Raw genomic sequence first — 24,123 nt, 5'->3', positions numbered from 1 at the left:
TTGAATTGTAATATTGTAATATCAAGCTTTTATGAACATGACTGAACTAGGGAATCTAGGGATTGGATTGAGGCCTGTCATTTGTTTTTCTGGGAGGTAGAGGGTTTTTTTTCTGAGGTGGATTCTACAAACATGGATTGATACTTTTCACTGTGTTGTTGTTTCACACTAAAAACAGAAATTCTAACTGGACCTCAGAGTTTTGGCCAGTCATGTAAAGCTGAGGTAGCTGCTGGAGAGTCTCTGCCGATGCATCTTTGTCCAGAGTCCCGGTGATGAGTTGTGGGAAGGCAGAGAACATCAGGTTGAAGAAGATGAGATACCACTGGTCAATCATGGCAGAACCTGAGAATCCACAGTAGAACTGATACCAGAAGATGAGAGCTACAAACATCTGTGGGGGGAAAAAAAAAGTATGAGGAGGCAGAACAGAAAAAAGAAATACACCTCTGGAGAAAATCAGTCATCATCTTGTAACTCATTGAAATTATATATAGACACGCAGACAAATTCAATTTCATGTTTGGAACTGCAGTGAAAGTGAAATTTCTTACAGCATTTTTGTAGAAGAAATAGAGAATCATGTTTGCCAATCGGGAGTAACACCAGTGTCCATGGACCAGCAGAAGCTTCTGGAGATACCGGAAACGCGGGAGAGCAAAGTCACTCGCCATCACTGCCTGCAAAATGTGAGGAGAACCAAACAGTCATCCTCATCCATCGTGTGCTTTCACCTTTCCTCAGGCCATAAACATTGCACACGCGCACAACACAGAACCTGGACAGTTACTGGGAAGTACCTGTGAATAGGGGTCCTGTGACACTCACCTGCCCCCCTTTAATGAATCATTAGCAGGTATATTCTTTCAAAAGCAATAAGCCTTAAACGAGCCGTCCATCTTTCAGGATTCATTGTTACAGTGGAGGGAACCTGGTAGTCTAATTTATCAGCACATGAAACAAAACTCTCCTAGTAAACAAGCCCATTTTATATCTTTCACTTTTTAACAACGGTGCTAACTCTTTAAGACAACTCTCAACTGTCAACAGTATCTGTCAACAAGAAAAATAACACCAGATGCCTCATTGTGCAGCAATTTACTTTCTGCTGCTAATAACAGCCTTGTAATGACCGCATAGGGAGTGAGCTGCTAGCAGGAGGAAGGTGTGTTAATCATAATGCAGCGTGTGTGCTGGCTCGGGTGCTGAAATCTGTGTCTCAGCACACTACGGAAGCCAGAGGAGTGACTGCTGTGTCATTAAAAGCACATTTGATTAACAATGATTAATTTAACAGTTCAGTTAAGGACAGGATGAGACTTTAACAGATGTGTTACGCTGTAGCACGTCTGTGAGGCCTCCCGTGGAAGTTAATTGGGAATCTCCATCATTGCTATGCAAGATCACCTTTCTGGAAGAATGCTGTGGTAAAATGTACAAAAGGTTTTTCTGTTTCTCCTGTTTTTCAATAATGTTAGCTTGGCCACGATCTTAGAGGAAGTTAAACTGATGTAAATGGAACTAATACAGAATCCCCCATTAAGTGTGCAGATTGTCTGCAAGATATAAGATATAAGAGAAGCTACTTCAATCTGAAAAACCCAGGCAATTCTATTTGGAGGAAGGGTATGGATGTGGGCTGAATTACACACTTAACAGTAATGAAAAACCATTCCCAATGCTAAAGAAGTGTCTCCCCTACTTCACTTGTCTTCTCTCCTGTGTATCTTCTCAGGCTCTACTCAACCGCTCTCATCTCCTGCTTTATTTTTGTTTATCATCACCTCTAAGTTCTCCATATACCTTCCATTCCCTTTCCCAGATGGTCAGGCCAAGTATTTTATTTTTCCTTACCTGCATGCCCTCCTGTCCTGAGATCCCCACACCAACATCTGCTACTTGGATCATGCTGACATCATTAGCGCCATCACCTGTAATCATGTGATAATATATGGAATGTAATCTCAAATTGACAGGCGGTCAGTTTGACAGCAGTCTGGAAGCAGAAAAAACAAAAGGTAGGGCTTGGTTCTAGTGTGGCGAGTAATTTTTTTGTTTGCTTGGTTTTTCATTCAACTTTGTGGGCTCCAGATGTTTAATTTTTCACCAATGGTGGGTGACAGGGAGGTGAAATGTTGGTGGGCAGAAAGAGATTTGTTGTCCTGATAGTAAACAGCACTTGAGTGGCAGTGAAGGCTGGAAAAAAAAAAGAGGTAGGTGGTGCTTAAACAGATATTACCAGTTTGAGTTAGCTGCTGAAAAATGATGATTCAGTATGACAAAATCTATCCAAACGCACAGGTACAGCAGCAGTATATTATCTAGCGTGTGAGCAAATCAACAATGGATTTCAATCTATCAAACAACACATCCCCATCTCACTATTAAAGCTGAGCTCCCTCTGCAGAACAAAGGATAACTTTCAGATACATTTTATTGAATGCTGAATGGTGCTGTCAACTGTGTCCTCGTTTTGAAAGTCTCTGTTCTATTCGCTCTGCTGCTGAGTTTGTGGTTGGTGGTAATTGTGGCTTGACAACAGCTGCAGCCACTGATGTTTTTAAAATGTAAGAGCCGATAATTTACCCTCTGAGCAGCACTACGTCTTTACACCACAGTAAATCTCTATGGCAAAGCCATGAGGCAGCCTGATATGAACCAGGGCTAGCTGGTTAGCATGCTAACTTCTCTGCAAGAAAAAAAGTGACAAATATTTGTGTAGGTTTCCAGCGTTTGGATACTGCTTGTGTTGTGCAAATGGACACATATTGATGCTGAACTCTCAACAAACAGCTGTCAATGTTGATATTAGCCATGTGGTGATAGCAACAGTTACAACAGCACCAGACAAGATGACAAGAATGATTTTAAAAGCTATGGAATATGGCCTTTTAAAATGTATATATTTATATACATAGTTATTGCCTATAGCTAAACATAGGTCGCCTTTGTTATTTTACTATTTAGTTAGAAAATGTCAGTAACATTTGAAAAATGCCCATCAAGTTTTTCCAGTACCTAAGGTCACATCAAATTATTGTAATTAATCATTATTTAGCACTGTCTCAAAACAAGATTACTTTTTAGAAGTGTACAAAGCAGAGCCTAATCATATTCAACACTATTTTCATTTTTTCATTGCTTACTGTACACAGTTTAAATAGCTGTGACAGCAAGACATCCAGTTAAATTGAAATGATGTATGAGCTAAAATATAATTAACATATAGATTACAGTGCGTGGAGGCTATAAAATAATACTATTAGATGTTGGGGCAGCACCATCGTCTGCTGTTTTCAGCTGCAGCAGTCTCCTACACTTTACTACAAACATGGCAGTGCTAGAAAAGCCAGGATCCTCCTGAGTACAAGGGAAAACGGGGAAAACACTGACATGCTTGTGTCACCTTCACGTTGCTGTGCATGTATGATTACAAAATGTTCCTTAAAAGGCCATTTTTTAACTGAGTGGTCACAGCAATGGTGGGTAGTTAAGCCGGGAACACAATGGCTACGCAGTGTAACTGGAGCAGTTGATTTTCATTTCAGCATCCATGTTGACATGTCAGAGTGGACACACTTCCACCATGATTACATTAAGCTGAAACCTTTCACCGTAGCTTGAGTGTCTCCTCTGAATCTGAATACACCACAGACAAGAGACAACTGAAATATTACACACCACTGAAGCTGCTGCATGTGTAGGCAGCAGCATTTTAATTTAATTTTTTAATTAAGAGCATCTGAAATTAATTTACAATGGAATCCAACATTTGAGTAGCTTGCAAACTCTGCCATAGCAGCTCAGTGATGCAGACATTGTGTTCCTGTCTGCCCACTGACAATAACAATGTAGGCATAAATGTCATTCGTTACTGAAAAGGAAAAAAACATTATATTTTTGTGACATTCTTCTTTTTTTAAAGTACTGCTCCAGACATATTTGATGGTGATAGTTAATTGTAGTTATATATATATAAGATGAGTATTTTGTTTGTTCAAAGGGCCAAAATGTCTGACAATATCAAACGCTTCACACGTCAGCTTCACAGAATTTTGTTTTGGGCCTATAAATATTATTCATAATTTTGATCTAAAACGGTATTTTGTATGTATTTGTAATGTGCCCCGTTTGTATATGATGGATTTATGACATTATTTGTCTTAAGCCTTTGTTGTCACAGACTTCTTTCCTAAAACTTTCAATTATCTGTTAACATCCTTGATGCTTCCTCTGAGTTGTTAAATTGACTCAAATCCCTCAATGTTAGCATTTTAGAGAGGCTGCACAGTTCTCAAGTTGGTCAGAAACTTTTTATACAAATGAGAAATTTGAAATATATGGAACATATGAATGTGTGTAACAGTGTTGACCTGGTACTTACCAATGGCCAGTGTCATGACTTTCAGCTTGTTCCGCACTAGTTTGACCACCATGCTCTTCTGTAGTGGTGTGGACCGGCAGCAAAGCACTGAACGGCAGCTCCGTGCTACAGCAAGAAACTTATCCTCCAAACTCTTGTCCAGGGCGTAAGCCAAAGTCCGCCCATCAATTACCAGGCCCAGCCGGTGCACCATGAAGGGGACGGTGTGGGAGGATGGAGATGAAGAGGGATAGATCTCAAAGGGTGGAAAGTTAGTGTGGATGGCCTTGGCAGATTGTTCTGTTGAGCTGCAGAGGTATTTGGCCTGGATGTAGTGCAAACTTTCCTCCAGCAATAACGCACATGCTTCCTGATTCAGAGACAGGGAGAGAGCGGGTCGGACTTCAGGATACAGGATACTGACTTAAATTAAATATCAAACTGTCTGACCTGCTTCACATCTGGCAACCAGATACTTCAGCAATACAGAATTACACAACGTAGGTCCTGATAACAGTAATAATAATAATAATAATAATAAGTATTTTTTCTTTCTTTTAACTACTTGTAATTTTTCAGAGGAAAAAAAAAAACACGAATATATTAGAAGAAGAAGAAGAGGAGGACAATATGATTCATCCATGCCCAGAATTAGACCAGATTGATACCACAGATACAACATGGTAAACAAATAAGATATAAGTTACAAGCAGTTATCTTAGCTTAGCATAAAGATTGGTGCAGAATGAGGCTGCAGGTGAAGGGCTGGGCAGATGGAAAAGTGCAAAACTAGCTGGATTTCCAGGACTTCCATATGGTTGTGTTTATCTTTAGGAAAATGCAAACAAAACTGAGGAAAACATGCAGATTGCTTGACCTTGATGTTCGATTTATTTTTATAAAACAAAAAAAATATGTGAATATCTCTGAAATGTATTTATTTTTTGCAATTTTTTTGATGGATCAACTGTTTCAGCTCTATAATTCTAATCACTTTTACCTTACACAGGAATTTAAAGGTCAGTCCAAACTGCACTCTGTCATGGTGGCATAAATACATTTAGGATGTATCTGTATTGCTTTGGCAAAAAGTAAAGTGGGAAAAAAAAATGTTGCTGTGTTGGGTGTATCTTTTCAAATGGTTGTACTTTGTCTCTTTTTGTAATGGGAGTGTTGGGGTCATAACATGCAACACTGTAAACCAATCGGAGTGCTATCTCTGATTTCCTCTAGTAGTCAGACAAGTTTGCATCTGTTCTCATTGCTGTTACGATGCCACAGTGTTTCACACAGATACAGATTCGGTTGGTTGATTACTGATCAGGCAGACAGAACCGCTGAAGCAGCAAGAAACAGGTGAGTGAGTCAATGAACTGTGCAGACCTCTGCCTAGAAGTAACAGCTCAGATCACAATGTATGACCTCTAATATGTTGTACGATAATGTCATTAGGAAACTGCAGCGGGATAAATTTTGTCAAGATGATGAATAGGAAATACTGTGACACACTTATGTCACACACTTGAAAATGTAGTGTTATAGTGTTGTTGTGTCCGAATGTATGCCGATCAGCCATAACATTCTGACCACCAGCATAGTAATAATTCCCTTCAGTCATTTGTCTGACAGGTCTATGTGTGAGCTCCGAGCGCTCGTCTTCCTGGACATAAATCAATAATCCCACAGTGACTAATACTGCATCACTGACTTAGGACCAGGTTTTTGTTGATCAATCACTTTCCACTGTGTAAAGACAGCAATTTGACCAGAAAATGACAGCTGTGTCTAAAACTACCAAGGACACTTACGCTCTGCTTTGCACCAAAAATAAAATAGGGCCTAAGTGCTAAAATTACAAATTTAATCAAACAGTTGCAGTAACTGTGGGACTATGCTTGATAAAAAAGAAACCACACTAAACTGAAGCACGTTTTTTCATATTTGAAAATATTTTAGTTGCAAAATCACAACTTTGGGTTTCAGATTTATTGCGAATATTGTGCAATTAGTTTGAACATGAATGTATCAGCTCTTCAGGGTAGCAAGGCAAAGTAGTCTGGTCAGTGTCACTCACCTGAGAATCAGCATTGAGTGTCAAGATCTCTTCCTCAGGGTCAAGCAGCTTGCAGGCATACGCTATGTTTACAGCTGTTTCTTGTTTGTCACCCGTCAGCACCCAAATCTGCAGGCCGGCCTTCCGCAGAGAAGCTATTGTTTCAGGCACGCCATCCTGCAGGCGGTCCTCAATGCCTGTCGCTCCTGCGAGTCAGGATACACAGCTCTCACATACAACAAACCTCCAACAACATTAAATGTAAATCTTTGATAAAAGGAAGAATATAAATCACCTAAAAGATGGAGGTCTGTCTCAAGTCGCAGGGCTGACTCAAAGAGCAGTTCTTCTCTTCCCTGAATGGCCGTCTCAGCCTCCAGGTGACGCTGTAGCCAGCAGGCATACTCGTCCTTACTTAGAGTCTACCGCACAAACATTTACACACTCAGTCACACATACTCTCCATTATCTGTTAAAGTAGTGAGGGAATATTTACCAGCAAAGCAATTTCTTCTCTGTTGCCTATTAGACAGAGGAGGATGCAAAGTAAAATGTGAGACCTTGAAAAGGTGTTTTATCGCATTGGTCTGGTGACAGGCTTTGCACAAACAAGGATATAATGAGCCCAGCTTGTGAGAGCATAAATTAACAGCCTGGGAAAGTGGCACAGATTGCGCCTGAGTCACGAAAAATGTCACTTCAGGAAGCGTCGGTCTATGCGATCATCTGTGCAGGGCCTCGAACACAACCTGGCAAAAAGTCACTGAGACACATCATCTGCAGCTTCTGAAGCAGTTTAATTCCAGAGGACATTACTCCAAAGCTTCTTTAAAAGGTTTATGAATCCCTCTTACCTTTTTTGCAATACACAGCGTGCGAAGGCCATCTGCAGCATACAGGTTCAGGTAGTTCTGGGTCCTACAGACAATCTTTTTCTGCCGTTTCCCTTTGGGGTTACCTTAAAAAAAAAAAAAAAGCACATACAAATTGGCAGAAGAATCAAGATCCTATATTCTGGGTTTAGTGGTTGAGGATTTTGATTCCAGCCTGCGAAAGGCTTCTTCCAAGAGGCGCAAGAAAGCCATCTGTCTTCACACTTTGACAAACCATGTTCATTTCACTTCATCCCCACATTTTCACATCACACATCAATCGAAATGTGATAACCAGATACAACCATAATTTACCTACCTCAATTCCTTCTTTAAATTATCTCAGTATGACTGTATATACATGTTATTTTTACAGCTTTCAAGTAACTTGTCTTGCTAAAGTGTCTTTGTGGTACAGCAGGTTGGCCATCTCACTGGCACTGGAACATTGTACAAACAGATTGGCTTCATCAGACACAGACGCACAAGCAAACCCTCTGACTGCTAGACATGTAAGCTCACTAATAACACAACAGCTCTGCAACACGTAATGTCTCACTGCATGACTTTTATTGAAAAGAAAATTAACACAAAACTCAGTAACCTGAATAAAAGGAAATCAATATATGGTTTTTTAATCACTGCTGAAGAACTGCTCATGTCTGATAGTAATTTCATCTTCACAAATATTTTTGCTTGCAAAAAAACAAACAAACAACTCTTTCCATTTTGGGGAAAAAAAAAAGAGTCTTTCCAAGGACAGCAGGAGTTCTTTGTTTTTGACAAACAGCTCAGCCCAGACTGCTTTGCAGACACAGATGGAGGTGCACACAATGTTTATGTTTCCTACTTGGGAAAATCCACCTAAAACAGGATTTGTGTTCTTGTTATAGGCTAATAAATTTAAGTCTAGTAGTCACTCTCCCTTAAGCTCCATTCTGGGCTCAAAGACATATCTGGTTGTGTCACCATGACTAAAGCTGTTTAGATAATCGATGCATTATTGGTGGGATTATTCATAGAATTATGGATAGTAGAAACTTTTTATCAGTTGGAAAATATACAACCATCAATTTCAAAATAACTTCAAAATTTAAATTCTGTTTGGTGCTCAAAATTGCTGTTTAACAAAAGAAGTAAGACCGGAATTACTTCACCAGCAACACACTCCAACAGTCCACCTCTGCTTACACTGTTATTAGAGTGACACTGAACAACTCCCTCATCGCCTGAATGCAGCCATTATGAAGGTCTGTGTTATGAGGAAGCCCAAGTCATGCTGTTCTCTAATTGGCTGCTGTGACCCAACACTACAACAAAGAAATGAGTTGTCTGAGAGAAGACACACCCTGTCGGTTATTAAAGGTGTTGACCCATCGTCACCAAATCAAGACACTCCTGATGGAGTCTGTCTCCTCAAGTGAGAAGTGCCACTTTAAATTTCAAGTAAGTAAAAGACATTTGTGTCTAATGTTGCATTAGAAATGCTGACCAGTCAGCACAACCCTATACATAAATGCATTTTAATTCATTCATTCCGCTTCTACAACTTATCCCAGCTCACTCTGGGCGAGGGTGGGGTACACCCTGGACATGTTGCCAATTCATCACCAATTAACCTTCACATGCACGTCTTTGGATGGTGGGAGGAAACATGAAAACTCTGCACAGAAAGGCCCCAGGCCGCGAACCGAATCCACAACCTTCTGATTGAGGGCAAACAGCACTAACCATTATGCTGCCCGACATTAATACAATTACGTATTAGAATGCACAACAGCTGAAAAGGTGCTACTGTGCTACAGTTAACAAGTGTAGAAAGCATTTCTGAGTGAAATGGAGCCACCTTGTTGAGATGAACTGCCTGCCTTTAATAGACAGGAAGGAGCTACTAAGCGGCCATGTAAAATAAATCACCCACCCAACATGGCAGTATGCTTTTAGTGAGGGCAGAAACAAGACAAGAAACAAGTTGATTCTGTTCTGCCCATCAGGATAGATATATATATATATGGAATATATACACATCCTGCAGAGATCCATCGTAAACATACATTTCTCAGTCAGTTTCTCAAATTGTGCAGTGAAGTAGTTGTCTAAGCGAGGTCTGGGAGACTCATAGATGTCCTTGAGAGGGTTGCTGGGGGTCGCCAAAGCCAAAGGGGAATAGCTCATTTTAACGATAAATTGTTCCCGCATTTTGGTCACAAAAAGATAAAATGTAATCAAACGGGGCTCAGTGAGCTAACTTGCGTCAGTTTAATATTTGATGTGAAAAAGTTTGAGAACAGCAACTGAGCACTTTCACACCAGCCTGAAAAATCCCAAACAAAACAGGCACATGCACAAGAGTTTATTGCACCAGAACCCAGGAGATTACATAAGGAAGTGCCTTTTAACTGCGTGGACCAATTGAATAACTCAGACTTTCAGCTAAACATTTCAAGCATAATTTAAGCTCACATGGTTTTTTTTTTAGGATTTTAAAGAACCAAAGTATAGACCTCACTACTGCTATAGCTTAACAGCAAAATTGAATCACAAATAAGGTTGAATGCAGATTATTTATCAAGCTAAATAGCCCCTTTCTATTTCTTAATGTTAGTATTGCCGTATATTACATCATTTAAGATGCATGTGTTTGAGCTGTGGAGGACTAGTTAGACAAAATAAGAAACCTGAACATGTTTTCTAATGCTCTGATAACTTATTTTTGCAGTTTGCTGATATTTATAGACTAAATTATTCATAAAAAATATTAAACATAAGGTAAAACAATTATGAGCTTTAGCCTGAAAAACTGTGTTGTGTCAAGTCTTCAATCTGTGGGCTGGCACAGTCCTTGCTAAGCACTCTGAGACAGATGTCTGGTGACTGTACCAAGCATTAGTGAAAAGTGCCTGTGTAGGTCTTTGTGTGCCTGGAATACTAACAACCAGGTAAACCTTTGCCATTAGGGTGTTAAAGAACAGAACAGTAAAAATACACAAGGAAGGCCGGACGTTTTTTGTTTTTATGTCTTTGAGCGGGGGCAGTCAACACGGGCTTTGAATTTTGCTGCAGTCATTTGCTCTAAAAATACAGTTCTTACATAACATGTTACCTTATAGGTTTACATCAGGGAAAATATGAAGGTTTGGAGCGGGTGGAGTAAAACCTTGAGTGCTGTATTAAGAAACAGAACACCCTGGGCAGGTAGTCTATATACAGCACAAAGTGTCGGCACAGTTTTTCAGCAAACCTGAAACTGAAAACAACCCATCCATAGTATAGAATCTATAGCATAGAGAGCCATGTGAAGGTTTAATCAAATTGCTTTCAGCTGATCTCTGGCTAAAAGTAAAGCTTAATTCGAGTGCAGACGTGATGTAGCACCAGTGACAAAGCAAACCAAAGCCACATCACAAGACCAGAGTTATCAGTTGCCATGAGTGTGCCACCACTGAATCCTTTATGTTATGATAAATCCCTGAATAAACAAAATAACTTCAACATGGTGAAGGTAACTGTAGAAATCAGTGTTTACATACCTGTGTTGGGAGGAGTGATTAGGTCCATGATGACAGAGTCTGCACCTTTAGTATACACTGTGATCTGATCCGTCAGAGGATGTCTGACCACCACAGACATGCGCTTCCTGGTAGAGTCAAAGCCCAGTGTGTGCAGCAGCTCAAAGCTCAGCTTCCCCAGGTGTGGCAGCTCCACAGTCACCTGGTCAGGTAGACGTCCGACGAGGGAGCATTTGTAGGCCCTTGCAGCGTACACAAGCGCAGCTTCATCAGGTGACTCTGCCTCATAGCGCAGCTCACTCTCCTCCAGGCCCAATGCCTTCCCATCATAGCAGGGCGGTGTAGAGCTGAATGAGTGTTCGAGGCCTCTGCGAGGCTGCTCTTCATCTAGCTTGGTGAGGGTGCTCTCTGCAGAGGGAGATGACAACATGCTGGAACATCCTTTATTGGAGGAGCGGTTTGTAATAAGGCTGGAAGAGCTGCTGCTGTTGGAGCCTGAGGTCAATCGGCTCGGGGTGAAGCGTTTGATGAAGTCCTCTATGGTCTTGACTGGGGACTTCAACTCAAACCTCATACGGACCTGGAGAACAAGGACAGCTGAGTGAGTCGCAGCTGGTAACCAGCAAATGGCTGAATTTCTTCTCAACACTTTGCAAGCACAAACCTATGATGAAGTTAAATGTTCAGTCTTTTACAAGTAATGTTAGCTGCTGCTCCAGCCGCCATTAAGATGCCAGTTTACTCACTCTTGACCCGATTCACACACCCACTTAATGTAATGATTGGTCTAATGTCTATGACTGAGACAGTCTGTAGGGCAGGACAGTCAGCCAACACAGATTAATGCATTAGCATGTAGGGAAGGACCTTTCCTGCAATGGCTACAACAGGGGCGGGGGGAATCCAGTAATCGCCACTCTTTTCCATTAAATTTATCCAGTCATCACTTTGATTATTGATGGGATTACTGCTATTCTTTATGTGTGAGTCTTATTTTCCTATTTAAAGTGAATTACTCCCTTTACACTGCTATCGCATAACCCAAAAAACAAAACAAAACAAAAAAAAAAAACTCTTGAGCTCCTATCAAGTGGATTGAAGGTTCTTATTAATCTTGGATCACTTTTAATGTCCTCCTTTCCATAGTATTAAGTAGGTTTGTTTTGTTTTTTGTTTTGCTGGTTTTTTTTTTGTTTTTTTTTTTTTGTTTTTTTTTTTAAATGGGAAAAAACATTGTAGCTTAGGTAGTTTGTAAAATGGGCTGTAAAACAATTGTATTGATATAAAACCTTCCTTTTGCATAAGGGCATAGTTGAAGTGAAAACAATACATGTAATAACTCATTATCAATGACAACATATCGAACATGTTGCAAAAACGATCAATCTCTGAAGAGACAATAAGAAAATAAGAAGAGATAAGAAGAATACATTTCACAGAAGTCAATGAGTTAGAACGTCAGAGTTTAGTCAGGAGAGAATAAGATACAGTAGGGTGAAAAAGCTGCCTTCATTAATGTAAAAAGAAGATGTTTTCAAAAACAATGTATATCTAGTGTTTCCTTCTCTGCTCTTCTTGTCACTGACACCTACCTGATGGTGCTGTGTGATGGACAAAAATTGAATGTCTAAAGTGCACAGTGGTGTATTTCAGAAACCAGACTCAGCTCTAGTGGCACTGAAGGCTTAATGAAAAGGAAGCTCCTGACTGCAATCCTTTATCCAATTCCTTATCCCAATGTGGTGCAATACAACAGCAGAGAAAGTCACTCATTGAATTCTCTTGGTGGCAGGAGCTGGAGTTCACACATATGGATATAAATCGTTCAGGTTGTTGGTGAGCCATGAGGGCATCATAATAAAAAGTGAACAATACCACTGAAACAAAGGACAAAAAAGTGAAAACAATAAAAAAAAGAACAAAAATCCCCCCCAAAAAAACTAAACAAAGAAAAAAAACTAAAAGGCCATTGTGAGAGTTTTTCAGTGTAGATTTACATTTCCTTGTATTTTATCAGATAACCTCCAAACAGAAACACAGGGTACATAAATAATGTGTCACTTTGTAATGCTTAATCTCTGTAGATTTCTGCCTCTAAGTAGCAGGACGACAAGCTGCTGCAAACAGTGAGTGGTGAGGGGAGGATATCACCTCAGAACAGGACAACCACACCCAGGCTTGCACAAAAACAAAACACGGATACACAACTGTGACTGGACCAAGTACATCAAAGATAGAGGCAGCAAAGCAGTGAAAGCTACGTGCAACAAGACACTTTGAGTATTTTGGAACACTTCGGTTTCTTGTGCTTTTATTGTTAAAGTACAGCAAAGTAACGTGCAACAATCTGAATCATTCTGTTCAAACGATGGAAGCTGCTCCAATGTGTATCAAAAAAAGACAAACAAGAAATTAGACCCTGGCGTTAGGAAGGATATCAGTGGAATTACTCCCTATTGGAGCTGCTATTGATGCTTCTGTAAATACCCCCAGGCTTTCTAGATAGCAATCTTGCTTACAGCTACTCCTGGGAGCATGGTGACTAGGAAAGAACAAATCAAATAGCTTGCTTGCATAGTCTCTCTGTGCCTGTGTGGGTTTCCTCCTGGTACTCCAGTTTCCTCTCACCATCCAAAGACATGCATGTTTAGGTTAATTGATGACTCTGAATTGTCTGTAGGTCTGTGTGTGAATGTGAGTGGTTGTTGGTCTCTCTCTGTCTCTGTGTTTTTGCCCTGTGATGGACTGGCAACCTGTCCAGGGTGTAGCCCACCCTCGCCCCAATGTGAGCTGGGGTTTACTCCAGCACCCCTTGCGACCCGGAAACGGAGGATCAGTAGAAGATGAACAAATGAATGACTCTCATGGCAATCCATCCAAGTGTCTTTGAGCTATGCCATTCATCGGGTATGTGGCAGAACAGGTGAAAGACACTCCAGTGATGGGCTCAGCACTTCTTACAGCCAAAGTTACCTTTACTGACCGAGACATTATGACCACTGACAGGTGAAGTGAATAACATTGATTATCTGCTTACAATAGCAGCGAGTGGGGTGTACATGAGTCAGCAAGTGAAAATTTTGTCCTCGAAGTTGATGTGATGGAAGCAAAGAGAATGGGGCATGTGAAAGTATGTGAGTGACATTGATCGTGGCCAAGTTGTGATGGCAAGATGGGTAAGAGTATCTTCAAAACTGCAGCTTTTGTAGGATGTTTCCAGCCTGCAGTGGTAATTTACTGATGCACATGGGGAGTGATGGCTGGCCCGTGGGGTCCAATCCAACAGAAGAGCTACAGCAGCTTGAACTGCTGAAAAAGTTAATACTGGTTCTGCTGGAAGGGTGTCAGAACACACTTTGCATCACAGTGTGTTGCACCAAAGGCTGCATAGCTACAGATCAGTCAGGAGAAATGGTTCAGGATTGTTTTGAGGAGCACAAGAAATTTAAGGTATTCACTTGACCTCTGAATTCCACAGCTCTAAAGCCAATCACAATTAAAATATGACTGCAAAAGTGCAAAAGTGCTGTGGTGCTACAGAAATGCCACAAATAACAATCTCAAAATGGGTAAAGGCTTTGCTGGAAGACCTAATCATCATATTTATATAAATTTTATTCTGTGAAAAAAATTTCAATAATTGCTCCAATAATATTTTTACACAGGAGGCTATCTGAAACCACCCTTTCTAGATGTCAGGATGAAGTGAAAATAATAGTTCCTTGAAAAATAGGAAGAACTGCAGATGTTTTAACTGCCTAAACAAACTCTGGATGGAGTGATCCAGAGATTGTGCATTGTGTTGACTCTAGCAAGAGAGCATGCAATCATTTCAATGTTGTCAGCAGTAGATTACAAGTTTAGCTTCTTCTCCAGATGTAGAGAGAAGCCTATTATAGTAATTAAACATAAGGCCTGCTTCACCTGCCAGTTAGACACATTCATTTACTTGCCACACACACACATATACATCTCCAGTTAGTAGCACCAAAATCGATGTTATAAAGAGAAACCATCTTGCAGCCCATCTGACCTCATCAAAAGGAAATCTTTTATGAACTTGACGCAACCTTGACAGGAGAGCGGAGTCTTACCTTCTGCCTGGGCTGGTTTGGCGAGGACACAACCACTGTGTTGCAGATGGTGAGTGCGACAAAGAAATCGATGATGTCAGAGAGGTCAGAGGGCAGCTGGGACATAGGCTGACTGTGGAAGCGCATGAAATCCATCTGACTGCTGCATTCATTGACCTTGTCCAGGAGCTGAGGGTCGGGGGTGATGTCTTTCTCCTGGAAGATGAGGGGGTGGGGTGGTATCAGTGGAGAGCAGACAACACAGAGAGCGAGGACAGTGTTAAAGTGATGTACACCGACCATGGGGCTGCTGAAGGCTGTGTGCTTGGACAGAATGCTTGCTCGCTTGGCCTCTGCCCTGCTTCCCGTCCTGCGGTGGGATTTGGTGCTCTGGGAACGCAGCACCACCGGGGCACTGTGATGGCTGGTCACACTGTCTCGCCTGGGCAGGGTGCCACCATGAGACATACAGTCTTCTTCCTCAGAATCCATCTCCTGGTACATAGCAAGTCTTCTGGCTAAATAAAGCACATTCATGATTAAAAATGACTTAATAAGGCCCACTAACTGTTTTTTTCTAAGGGAGAGTGCACATGTCTTACCATTGGCATCATGGGAGTACTCCACCCCAGCCACAGTGCAGCGGCGAAACACCATCTTGTTCTCAGTCAGCGTGCCTGTCTTGTCAGAGAAGATGTATTGCATCTGGCCAAGATCCTCAGTGATATTAAGAGCTCTGCACTGCAGGTGAGTATCTGTCTCCTCGTCATACAGATCCATGTCCTGATGGATGAAGTACACTTGGCAGATCTTAACAATCTCAATTGACACAAAGAGGGAGATGGGTATCAGCACCTAGGAGAGGAAAGAATGCTTACTTTAAAGAAAAGAGGTAGAGCTGCAAGCCATTTGTTGCCAGACTATTTTATGAGATATTTACTGTAGATATATCTTTTAGAGCTTTGATTTCCAACATATGGGTTCTTGTACCCCAGGGTACTTTGGCAGGTTTATTTCATTGAATACAAAAAAAGAATGGCGTGATCACTAGTGGGACATTTCCAGGCACAACTTCTGGAAAGAAGTTCCTGAGAAATGAGTCATACTTTTGGGAGGGCAGCTCAACCTGCACACTCTGCCAGTGCCGCTACGCCAACAGTCCATGTGTTTATTTAAAAGTGTATCAAGCAGTGTCTGTCAATACTGCAGGGTCAATAACCTCAAACAATGCAACCAAACCGCTATCTTTACTGCCTCTTCATTTATTGGGAAACCAAACATCAAAATCTGACATAGGACAGGGTGATATTTTAACTGACATTTTTTTTATTTATTTATTGTTTTAGCATGAAAGCAAAAAAGAGAACAGAAAAAAAATTAATAAATCAATAACTGGCAAATTTTCTGTTTTTGTCTCTAATCCTAACCAAAATATCTAGTGGTCTCACACACATACACGCAAACGCACACCTTGGGGGGTTGAAATATCTTTGATCAGAGATTTGATTTATAGCAGTCCTTGTGTATAGTGGCATTCAACATTTCAAACTTAAGTGATGTTGTACGTCTTGTTTATACCTTTATCTGTGTCTTTGTTTCTCTGTTTCGTACCTGAAAGACGATGATCATCGTTAGGAAGAGATAAATGGCCGACATGATGGGTGATAAGTCTGTCCCCTCTGGACTGAGAACGTCAAACACAGGTCTCTTATCTCTGTATTGAAACATCCACAACCCATGACCTGGAACAGCAACATTACAAGGTCAACTCATATAAACACTGGAATGAGAAGATAAAAATAGAAGCACAGCAAGCTAAATCCAAAATCTTCTTTCCTCTTACAAAGACCCCAAATAACTTATGTTTGAGGCTGAAATTTCGACGAGGGTTAATGAATGTTAACATAACTCTTAAACAGCTACACACCCACAGCAGCAAACAGGCACATGACCAGCAGGATGATGACACACCAGAACACATCTAAATTCATCTGTCTCTCCAGTTTACTGCGCTTGTAGCGCGGGCCGTTGTTATTCAGCATAGCTTTGGTCTCATGACCTGCATGGAAAAATACCGCGTTAGCAGCAGCGGGTCAGAGATCAAACATGGAGGGTGACAGTTGACAACATGATTATTTTGGATCCTCACCCGCATAAATGACTATTCCCACAGCCTCTTCTGTGTTACGGATGGTGCAGCCCCGCAGCAGCAGGTTTTCTTTGTAAAGTGCATCTCTTTTGCCACTTCGATGGATTCTGTCAGGGCAGAAATACAACAATGCGGGTCTAACGTTTTACCAAACCAAGGTGAAATACCATGGAAATGTTTTGACGCTCGTATAAAAAAAAAAAAAAAAAAGGTGCTCAAGGAGAAACAGAGTATCTCTCTATAGCAGAGCCCCCAAAGACAACATCACTTTATTCTGCTGAGCATGTCAATTGATTACACTCATAGCCTTCCCTGAGCAAGAGACCTTATCTCAGCACAAAATCTGTCTGATATAGAAGCACTGGCCACGCTGCTGCTCCACAGAAACCTCTTGGGGTTAGACTCAATCAAGCAATTCACTGCTTCATCGCTGACCCTTAGATCTCACTTCGGACTCTTTAAAGCTCATCTGGCTCATCTAAAAGCTCTGTCACAGAAACATTGAATTCAGCTTACAGCCAGCCTGCCTGCAAAGGAAGTTAAGACCCCACTAAAAAAATGGCTGTTTAGCTGACATTAAGATCTATGTTGAGCTGTATTCCACGAAAGTCAAATGTGCTCATTGTAGGGTAGCATACCCTTAAGTCTATGAATAAATCAATGATTAAAACAGTCTTACTTAAACAACTTTTACCTGAAAATAGCTCATAGTAGTTTAATTATCTCTGTTGTTTTGAAGTGTCAGCATGGTTTCTAACAGGCATGTTCATCCTTTGGCCTCTGACAGCAGGCCACTTGACACATCACCACATTATGGAATGATAGCACTGTCCCTGAGCAGCCGTAGCTCATGCACTCGTACATGTTCACAGCTCACACTGTTTGAGAATTTAGAACACTTTGAGACGCAGAGTACTTTCTCTCAAAGAAAAGTAGCGAGATTAAACTCTGTGCCACTGGCCATAATGTAATTAAACACTACTGAGACAAGACAACAGCGCCCCCATCCCCCATCCTCCTCCAAAGACACACACACTCGCTCATGTACACATGCACACACATGCGCGCACGCGCACACACAATCACCAAACCCTGTCCTGCCCCCCCCAATATGCCCTCCACTGTAGCCTGGCAACTGAGCACCTGTAGCATCTGGTCTTATTCTGAGCAAAGCATACATGTCATAATCATGTGAGTCTACCAGTTAGCTGTCAACCCATCAGATGATTCTCAGTCTCACACCAGCATATCCAACCTGTCTCATTGTGAAGGAATTATTAAAAGACCATCTACACAAACCTGCTGTCAATTCAGGTCTGAAAATAATGCAGTTAATCTCCAGCTCAATGATGACGATGATCATCATTATTTGATTACATATATATAAAATTTTCTGCAGTCAGAAAATATGTCCTGTTTAACAACACATGCTGCAAGTATTCACAACAAAGTGTTTCCAGCTGACACAAAAAAGTGGAGTGATAATAAATACTATATCCATGTGCATTAAGCACATGCACATTATGTTGTGAATATTTGCAGAAAGATAATGCATTTCAGTATGTATTGAGTATTTGCAGCACAAGTGTTTTTAACTAAGATGTGTCTTACATTTTGTCAATTTGCATGTTTTCTTAAGCTACAGTGGGTTGAGCTCTCTGGGGCTCTTTGCCTTTCGCCTTTCACACTCATACTCTGAACAATCATGAATTTACATCCTGAGAAAATACATATTTCAACTTTGAACATTTTTACTGCAACCACAGACAGAAAGGAAGTATAAGGTGTAACAGGAAATGAGCTACGTGAGAGGAACAGTGTTCAGTTGAACTGTTCAGTGATGCTGACAAGCTCTGGTTTAGGCTGGTGATCAGCAGCTTTTGGTGACAGAGCAGCTGGTTCATTTTTTTCTGGTCATAAAAGAAACACATACATCATCAAATGTACATGGTCAAAATCCTATAACCACATCCCAAGAAGACAAATTGTAATCTTGACTTGGAAAAACTGTTTAGGTCATAATTGTAAGTTGGAAACTCCTGGCTTGTCAGCAAACCACAGCTTCATATTCATCCCTTTAAAAGCTGTACATTACTCTGAGGGTCACTGCATTAATTTTCTGAGAAATGAAAATGAAACTTGAAACCTTGAGTGTGAGATCACTAAAGTAGAGGATCTTAGGCTGAAAATAGTTTAAAATAGTGAAGATAGTTTACAAAGTTAACACCACATGGTTTGCAGGCAGCAGCCGCGCACAGACAAAACAAGAAATACTCACATGTAGCCTCTGAATCTGTTCAGGTCATTGTTGGGCTTTTCGCATTCGATTATGCTGTTGTACTTCATGGGGTTGAAATCACAATCCTGCAATTAGAAATCAAACTGCTGAATTTTCTTTCCTGATTCAGGTCATGGGTGATGAGCTCAAAAACTTTAGCTTTAAACTGATACAGATAAACATATTTGCAGGGCTCTATATAAAGAGGTCTGTACATAAAATATTAGAAAAGTAAACACTTCATTTTCAATAAAAGCTTAACATTACAACTTTTATAAAAATACAATTTATTGTAACAATTACATAGACTGCAGCAGATAAACAGATTAGTTAATTGCTACTGTAGTCTGAAGTTCATTATATTGGTTAAATAAATTGCAACAACAGTAAAAACATCTGTGTTATGTGTCTGTGTGGGACTTATGTATTTGTTTCATCATATACATAGCCTGAGGTGCAGTTGAGAGGTGCTTGTCTTTTTGGGAGGCACTTATACTATATGAAAAGGCCAGAGGCATCTTAAAAAAGCTTTCAGTCATTTAATTTTCCAAAATGTTATTTTAATACAATGTGGCCTTTCTCGGTTTTTCCATGACTGTACAAGCCTTGTTTACTTTGAAAGGCATCCAAAGGTTTTTGATTTATACTGAACAAAATATCAAAAGGTCTGGACATACTTTCCCATTCAGAAGAATGAGAAAGTATGTCCAAACTTTTGACTGGTACTTTATATAGATATCTATATCCCCCCCAGGAATTGCCACAGCGTCTAATGGCCCATGGTGCCCAAAGAATAGCCAAGAAGGATAGGCCAAATACAACAACGTTGGGTGTGTGCTGATTGTGTGAGCATCCGTCTCACCAGGTCGAAGAAACTGCGGACAATCTGCCTCTGCTTGAGGTTGGTCTCTCCGTCCAATGTGGCGGTCTCGATGTGGCACAGACGGTCCGGGTCACTGGAACTCAGCAGCAGAACGTCAGCAGGGAGGATTTCATTACATCGCAGCCTGATAAAGTCTCCCACGCGCACTTCCTTCCAGTACTTCTCCACATAGCGTCTCTCAGCTCTGTTGGAAGAATGAGACAGTAAAGAGTTGCTGTCAGCTGTGGGATAAAAGATGTGAAGCAATTGTTTTCTGTAATTGGTGGTTCTATAAGCAGAAACTTCAGCTCAACTTCCATAAATCTTTAGAGTACAGGGAATGTCATGTATGACAGGGTAAAGCCTGTTTATTGATGATGAAGCTGTTCACTCCAATTCCCAAATTCCTCACAGTCTCTCAATCTTTTCCTCAATATATCCATCAAGAAACATGAGATGTAGTTACACATATCTTCAGAGCATTATTCCAAAGCTGAAGATGAAGGATCCCACTGATATGATGTAACATTGTCTTTATCAGTTAAAAAGTAAAAATGTTTTCTGTTTTCGCTCTGCGTCTAACCAAAGGATTCTTCTTACTACTAATGAGTTTGAGGAGTTATGTTATTACTGGACTTGTTAATGTACAAAAACAATCAAAGATAAACAGTAACTCTCTGATACTGTCAGGTCCAATGCAAGATTCCTCACAGAGCAAATATGCTAAAAAAAAAAAAAACAAAACAAAAAAACAACAACACACCGCTACACTATAAACAACAGAGATGAAAACGTGGATGTACTGTCAACGTGTAAATCTGTCTTCTCCCACAAAAGAATAGACAGTGAATGGAACAATAACAATGCAGAGGAAATGGAGAACATTATGCACTAAAATCTATTAAGGTAACAAATATTACCATGTACTATTTTTCTATTTCTGGAAATTGTTTAATAAGTTTAGACCAAGTAACACTTGCAGCAGAGAGGTATTATATAAGTGACACCAGACAAGTGTGAGATATTCACACAAACGCAGATGACAACAAGAGGCCACACCAGCTTAGTGATGTAAAATTACCTGGACTATCACTTTAAGTCTCAGTACTTCTATACAGGTTGCACAAATTTCTATGTAGCCTGAGTAACATGCCAAGAAATGGTCTCTTTAAACACTTTGTATGTTGGAAATACTCCTGTCTTATCACTGTTGATGTTTGTTTCAAAAGGCTATTGTGAATGTACTTTACTGCTATGGAAATGAATTGTGGAAATTTACAGATATATTTGTCTTAAACCCAGAAATAAAATTTTTATTATTTGTATACATGTTTACTTTTATTGATTTGTGTTTAAGTTTCTGTAAGGATTTTCTTCAAACAAAAAAGTAAAACAAGGGCATTTGTATGGAGGAAATTCATTATTTCTACTGTCTGATAGTTGTTGAAAGTTTCTTCTATAATGCTGATTAAATGTATCTTCTCTTCTTTGTGCATTACCACAAAATAACTGGCCCTCACATGTCACAAAATAATTATCCAGTTTTAAATATGTTGGTTCAGATAGACAAGAGCTGAACAAACTGCTGTGGTGAGGCTGAAAATTCAGCAGCCTGGAGTCCAGTTTGTTTCTGAACAGCATCAACGGATGTTCGCATTAAACTACTTACATTCCAAAGCATTCCTTGGTGCAAATGTGTCCTTTCAATGAGTAAATATATATCTTTGGGGTTACTCCAAAACCAGGGGAGGAATCTCCTCTGGTGACTGGACTTTGTAAATGTTAGTATTTATGATAAAAATGGAATTTCCTGCCATGTGAATACAAACTCCCTCTACTTTTCCACATAAAAAATGCCTCTGTGAAGATTTATTTGGGTGTGGATTCACCTGTAGCCCAAAGTTCCTCAGCTCAGGAGAGTGAAAGAGTGCAAAAAAACTTTGTATTTAACTTTAGAGAAAATGGCATGAGACTGCCATGTAGGTTTAGTCAAGAGAGCTATTGTCAGGTGGAGAAAAGATGTTTTGCCCAATCTTGCCACGGCAGGAAAAAAAATTCAACTATACCTAACCTTGACAGAACAACTCTGGTGAAGACTTAGCTAAACTTGTGGAGTTACTAAACACTGAGCCTTTTGATTACCATGAATTATGCTCTGTACATGGACCACAGTGCTGCTTTTCATTAGCAAAATACACGACACACACAGAGCGGGGGGGATCTAGCAGCAGAGGACGGTCAGGGGAGAAACAGGTTGTCAGGTTACATGTCGACCTAACATCACTATCATCAGAAAAACTGCTTCATCGTTCTTCCTTGACAGATCAGTGGCCTGAAGACTTGAGGCTTCCTGAACTTCCTGGACTATGGATCCATGTGATGAATCCAATAGGTAGTGTTCATGTAGTGTGTGCACATGTGTATGTATACACAAACACACTATCTATCTACACATCTATGTAGATTGATAGGAACGAACACAAAAATAAATATATACGTGTGTGTTCAAATACAGACACAGCCACACACACATCTATCTATCTACCTATCGATCTACATCTACATCTATCTACATAGATAGATAGATAGATAGTGTGTTCTGTATTTGAACACACACGTATATATTTATTTTTGTGTTCGTAGGGTTAATCTTTTCTAGCTGATCTGTCAGGAAAGTACGTGTTTAAATGAATTAATTAATGAATTTATTTATTTTTTGTTTTAGCCATTGTGGAACAATCTGCTTCCATTAGTTGCATCAGGAGGAAGGACAGTTTGTGCGGTCAGCTGCTGGGGAAGTGAATTTGAGCAACAGCTGGCTTCAGGAGTTGAAGCCGGACTTACCTGCTGTAAACCAGACAGTCCATGTGATTGATCTCTTTATCCGACCTGTGTCTCCTGTAGTCCTCCCACAAGTCTTTGATGGCAGTGACAGACAAAATGAAAACCACAGGAGCCAGAGCTAGTTCTGGCTGAAAGGCATTAACCACCGGGACGAAATTCAGCAGAGCGATGAAAACAAAGTAAACATTGGCGAACCGATGAAACTGTTCAAAAAGGTTCTTCGGCAGGAAAGACAGCACCGTGTACTTGGTCGTCTTGATCTTGTTGTTTGCATAGTGTCCATTCGGGTTTTCCTCCCCTTTGGCGAAGTCGTACAGTATGTTTGCGTGGACAATCCTGGTTTTGTTCTCCTTGTTCTTCTTCTTTTTCTGCCTTTGAACTTTTGAAGCTTTGGCCATCCCGGCGTCTCCGTCCCGCGCCATAGCCGCCCTGCGCCTCAAACTTCCCCGCAGTTTTAGGTGTTTTTAGTGTCCTCTCATACAAAAGCGAGCAAAGTGCCACCTATGTTATCATTCTTTCACCGTGCGGAGAGTCTGTTCGCCGGCGTTTTCCTTCAGTCACGCAAACTGCTCGTTTTCATCCATGTCGACTCCTCTTTTCGTGACTTAGAGGGAAACTTTTGCTTGTTTGGCTTCTCCTTTTTTCCCCCTATTGCTGGGAACGATGCTGAGATAGTAGGGAGCCATAACTCGGACGTCCCCTGGCTCGCCGCCTGATCTCCAACCAACGTGGATGGGTCTCTTCCGGGTGCCGCGCGCTGCTGCCGGGTGTGTAGAGCGGCTGCTGCGCGCAGGATGAGCACAGTTAGGACGCCCATCGGCAGATTGGAGGTCTCGCTCCTCTGGAAACCCGAGCCGCAGGCCCCGCCTCCATCCCAGCAGTTTTTTTTCTGTGTCTCAAAGTGCCACGCGGTATTATCGGAGTTTATGCCGAGACTCAGGAAGAAGCCAAACATGCAGAGTTGAAAGGACTCATCAGGGGTATTTATTTTACTGCTGCACAAATCGGTGAAAACACGAGGCGAGAGGGAAATTAATTTCATCTTGCACTGACTGAGTAACATCTACTACAGACGTTTGATATTACTATAATCATAACGTAAATTAATACCTGTCAGGCC

At 40.7% G+C, this 24,123-nt stretch overlaps 1 protein-coding gene across 3 annotated transcripts in view; it reads right to left on the bottom strand.

Annotated features, from left to right (window-relative positions):
- The window catches only part of atp10a (ATPase phospholipid transporting 10A), a 31,168-nt gene extending 7,501 nt beyond the window's left edge, over nt 1-23,667 (bottom strand). For all 3 annotated transcript variants that reach the window (XM_029500437.1, XM_029500438.1, XM_029500439.1), the window contains exons 1-17: nt 23,004-23,667; nt 20,160-20,364; nt 19,298-19,383; nt 17,020-17,126; nt 16,798-16,929; nt 16,482-16,612; nt 15,473-15,725; nt 15,171-15,388; nt 14,892-15,086; nt 10,819-11,377; nt 7,271-7,374; nt 6,712-6,838; nt 6,438-6,622; nt 4,385-4,733; nt 1,855-1,931; nt 555-680; nt 194-394 (exon numbers count right to left, since the gene is read on the bottom strand). In XM_029500437.1, coding sequence (XP_029356297.1) covers nt 194-394; nt 555-680; nt 1,855-1,931; nt 4,385-4,733; nt 6,438-6,622; nt 6,712-6,838; nt 7,271-7,374; nt 10,819-11,377; nt 14,892-15,086; nt 15,171-15,388; nt 15,473-15,725; nt 16,482-16,612; nt 16,798-16,929; nt 17,020-17,126; nt 19,298-19,383; nt 20,160-20,364; nt 23,004-23,425 — 3,477 coding nt within the window. In that variant the 5' untranslated portion in view covers nt 23,426-23,667. The remainder of the gene's footprint in view (nt 1-193; nt 395-554; nt 681-1,854; nt 1,932-4,384; nt 4,734-6,437; nt 6,623-6,711; nt 6,839-7,270; nt 7,375-10,818; nt 11,378-14,891; nt 15,087-15,170; nt 15,389-15,472; nt 15,726-16,481; nt 16,613-16,797; nt 16,930-17,019; nt 17,127-19,297; nt 19,384-20,159; nt 20,365-23,003) is intronic.
- Nucleotides 23,668-24,123: the final 456 nt, after the last annotated feature.

This window comes from Echeneis naucrates, chromosome 4 (genome assembly GCF_900963305.1).
Source record: "Echeneis naucrates chromosome 4, fEcheNa1.1, whole genome shotgun sequence".
NCBI lineage: Eukaryota > Metazoa > Chordata > Actinopteri > Carangiformes > Echeneidae > Echeneis > Echeneis naucrates.
This window is presented reverse-complemented; position numbering and strand designations above follow the sequence as displayed.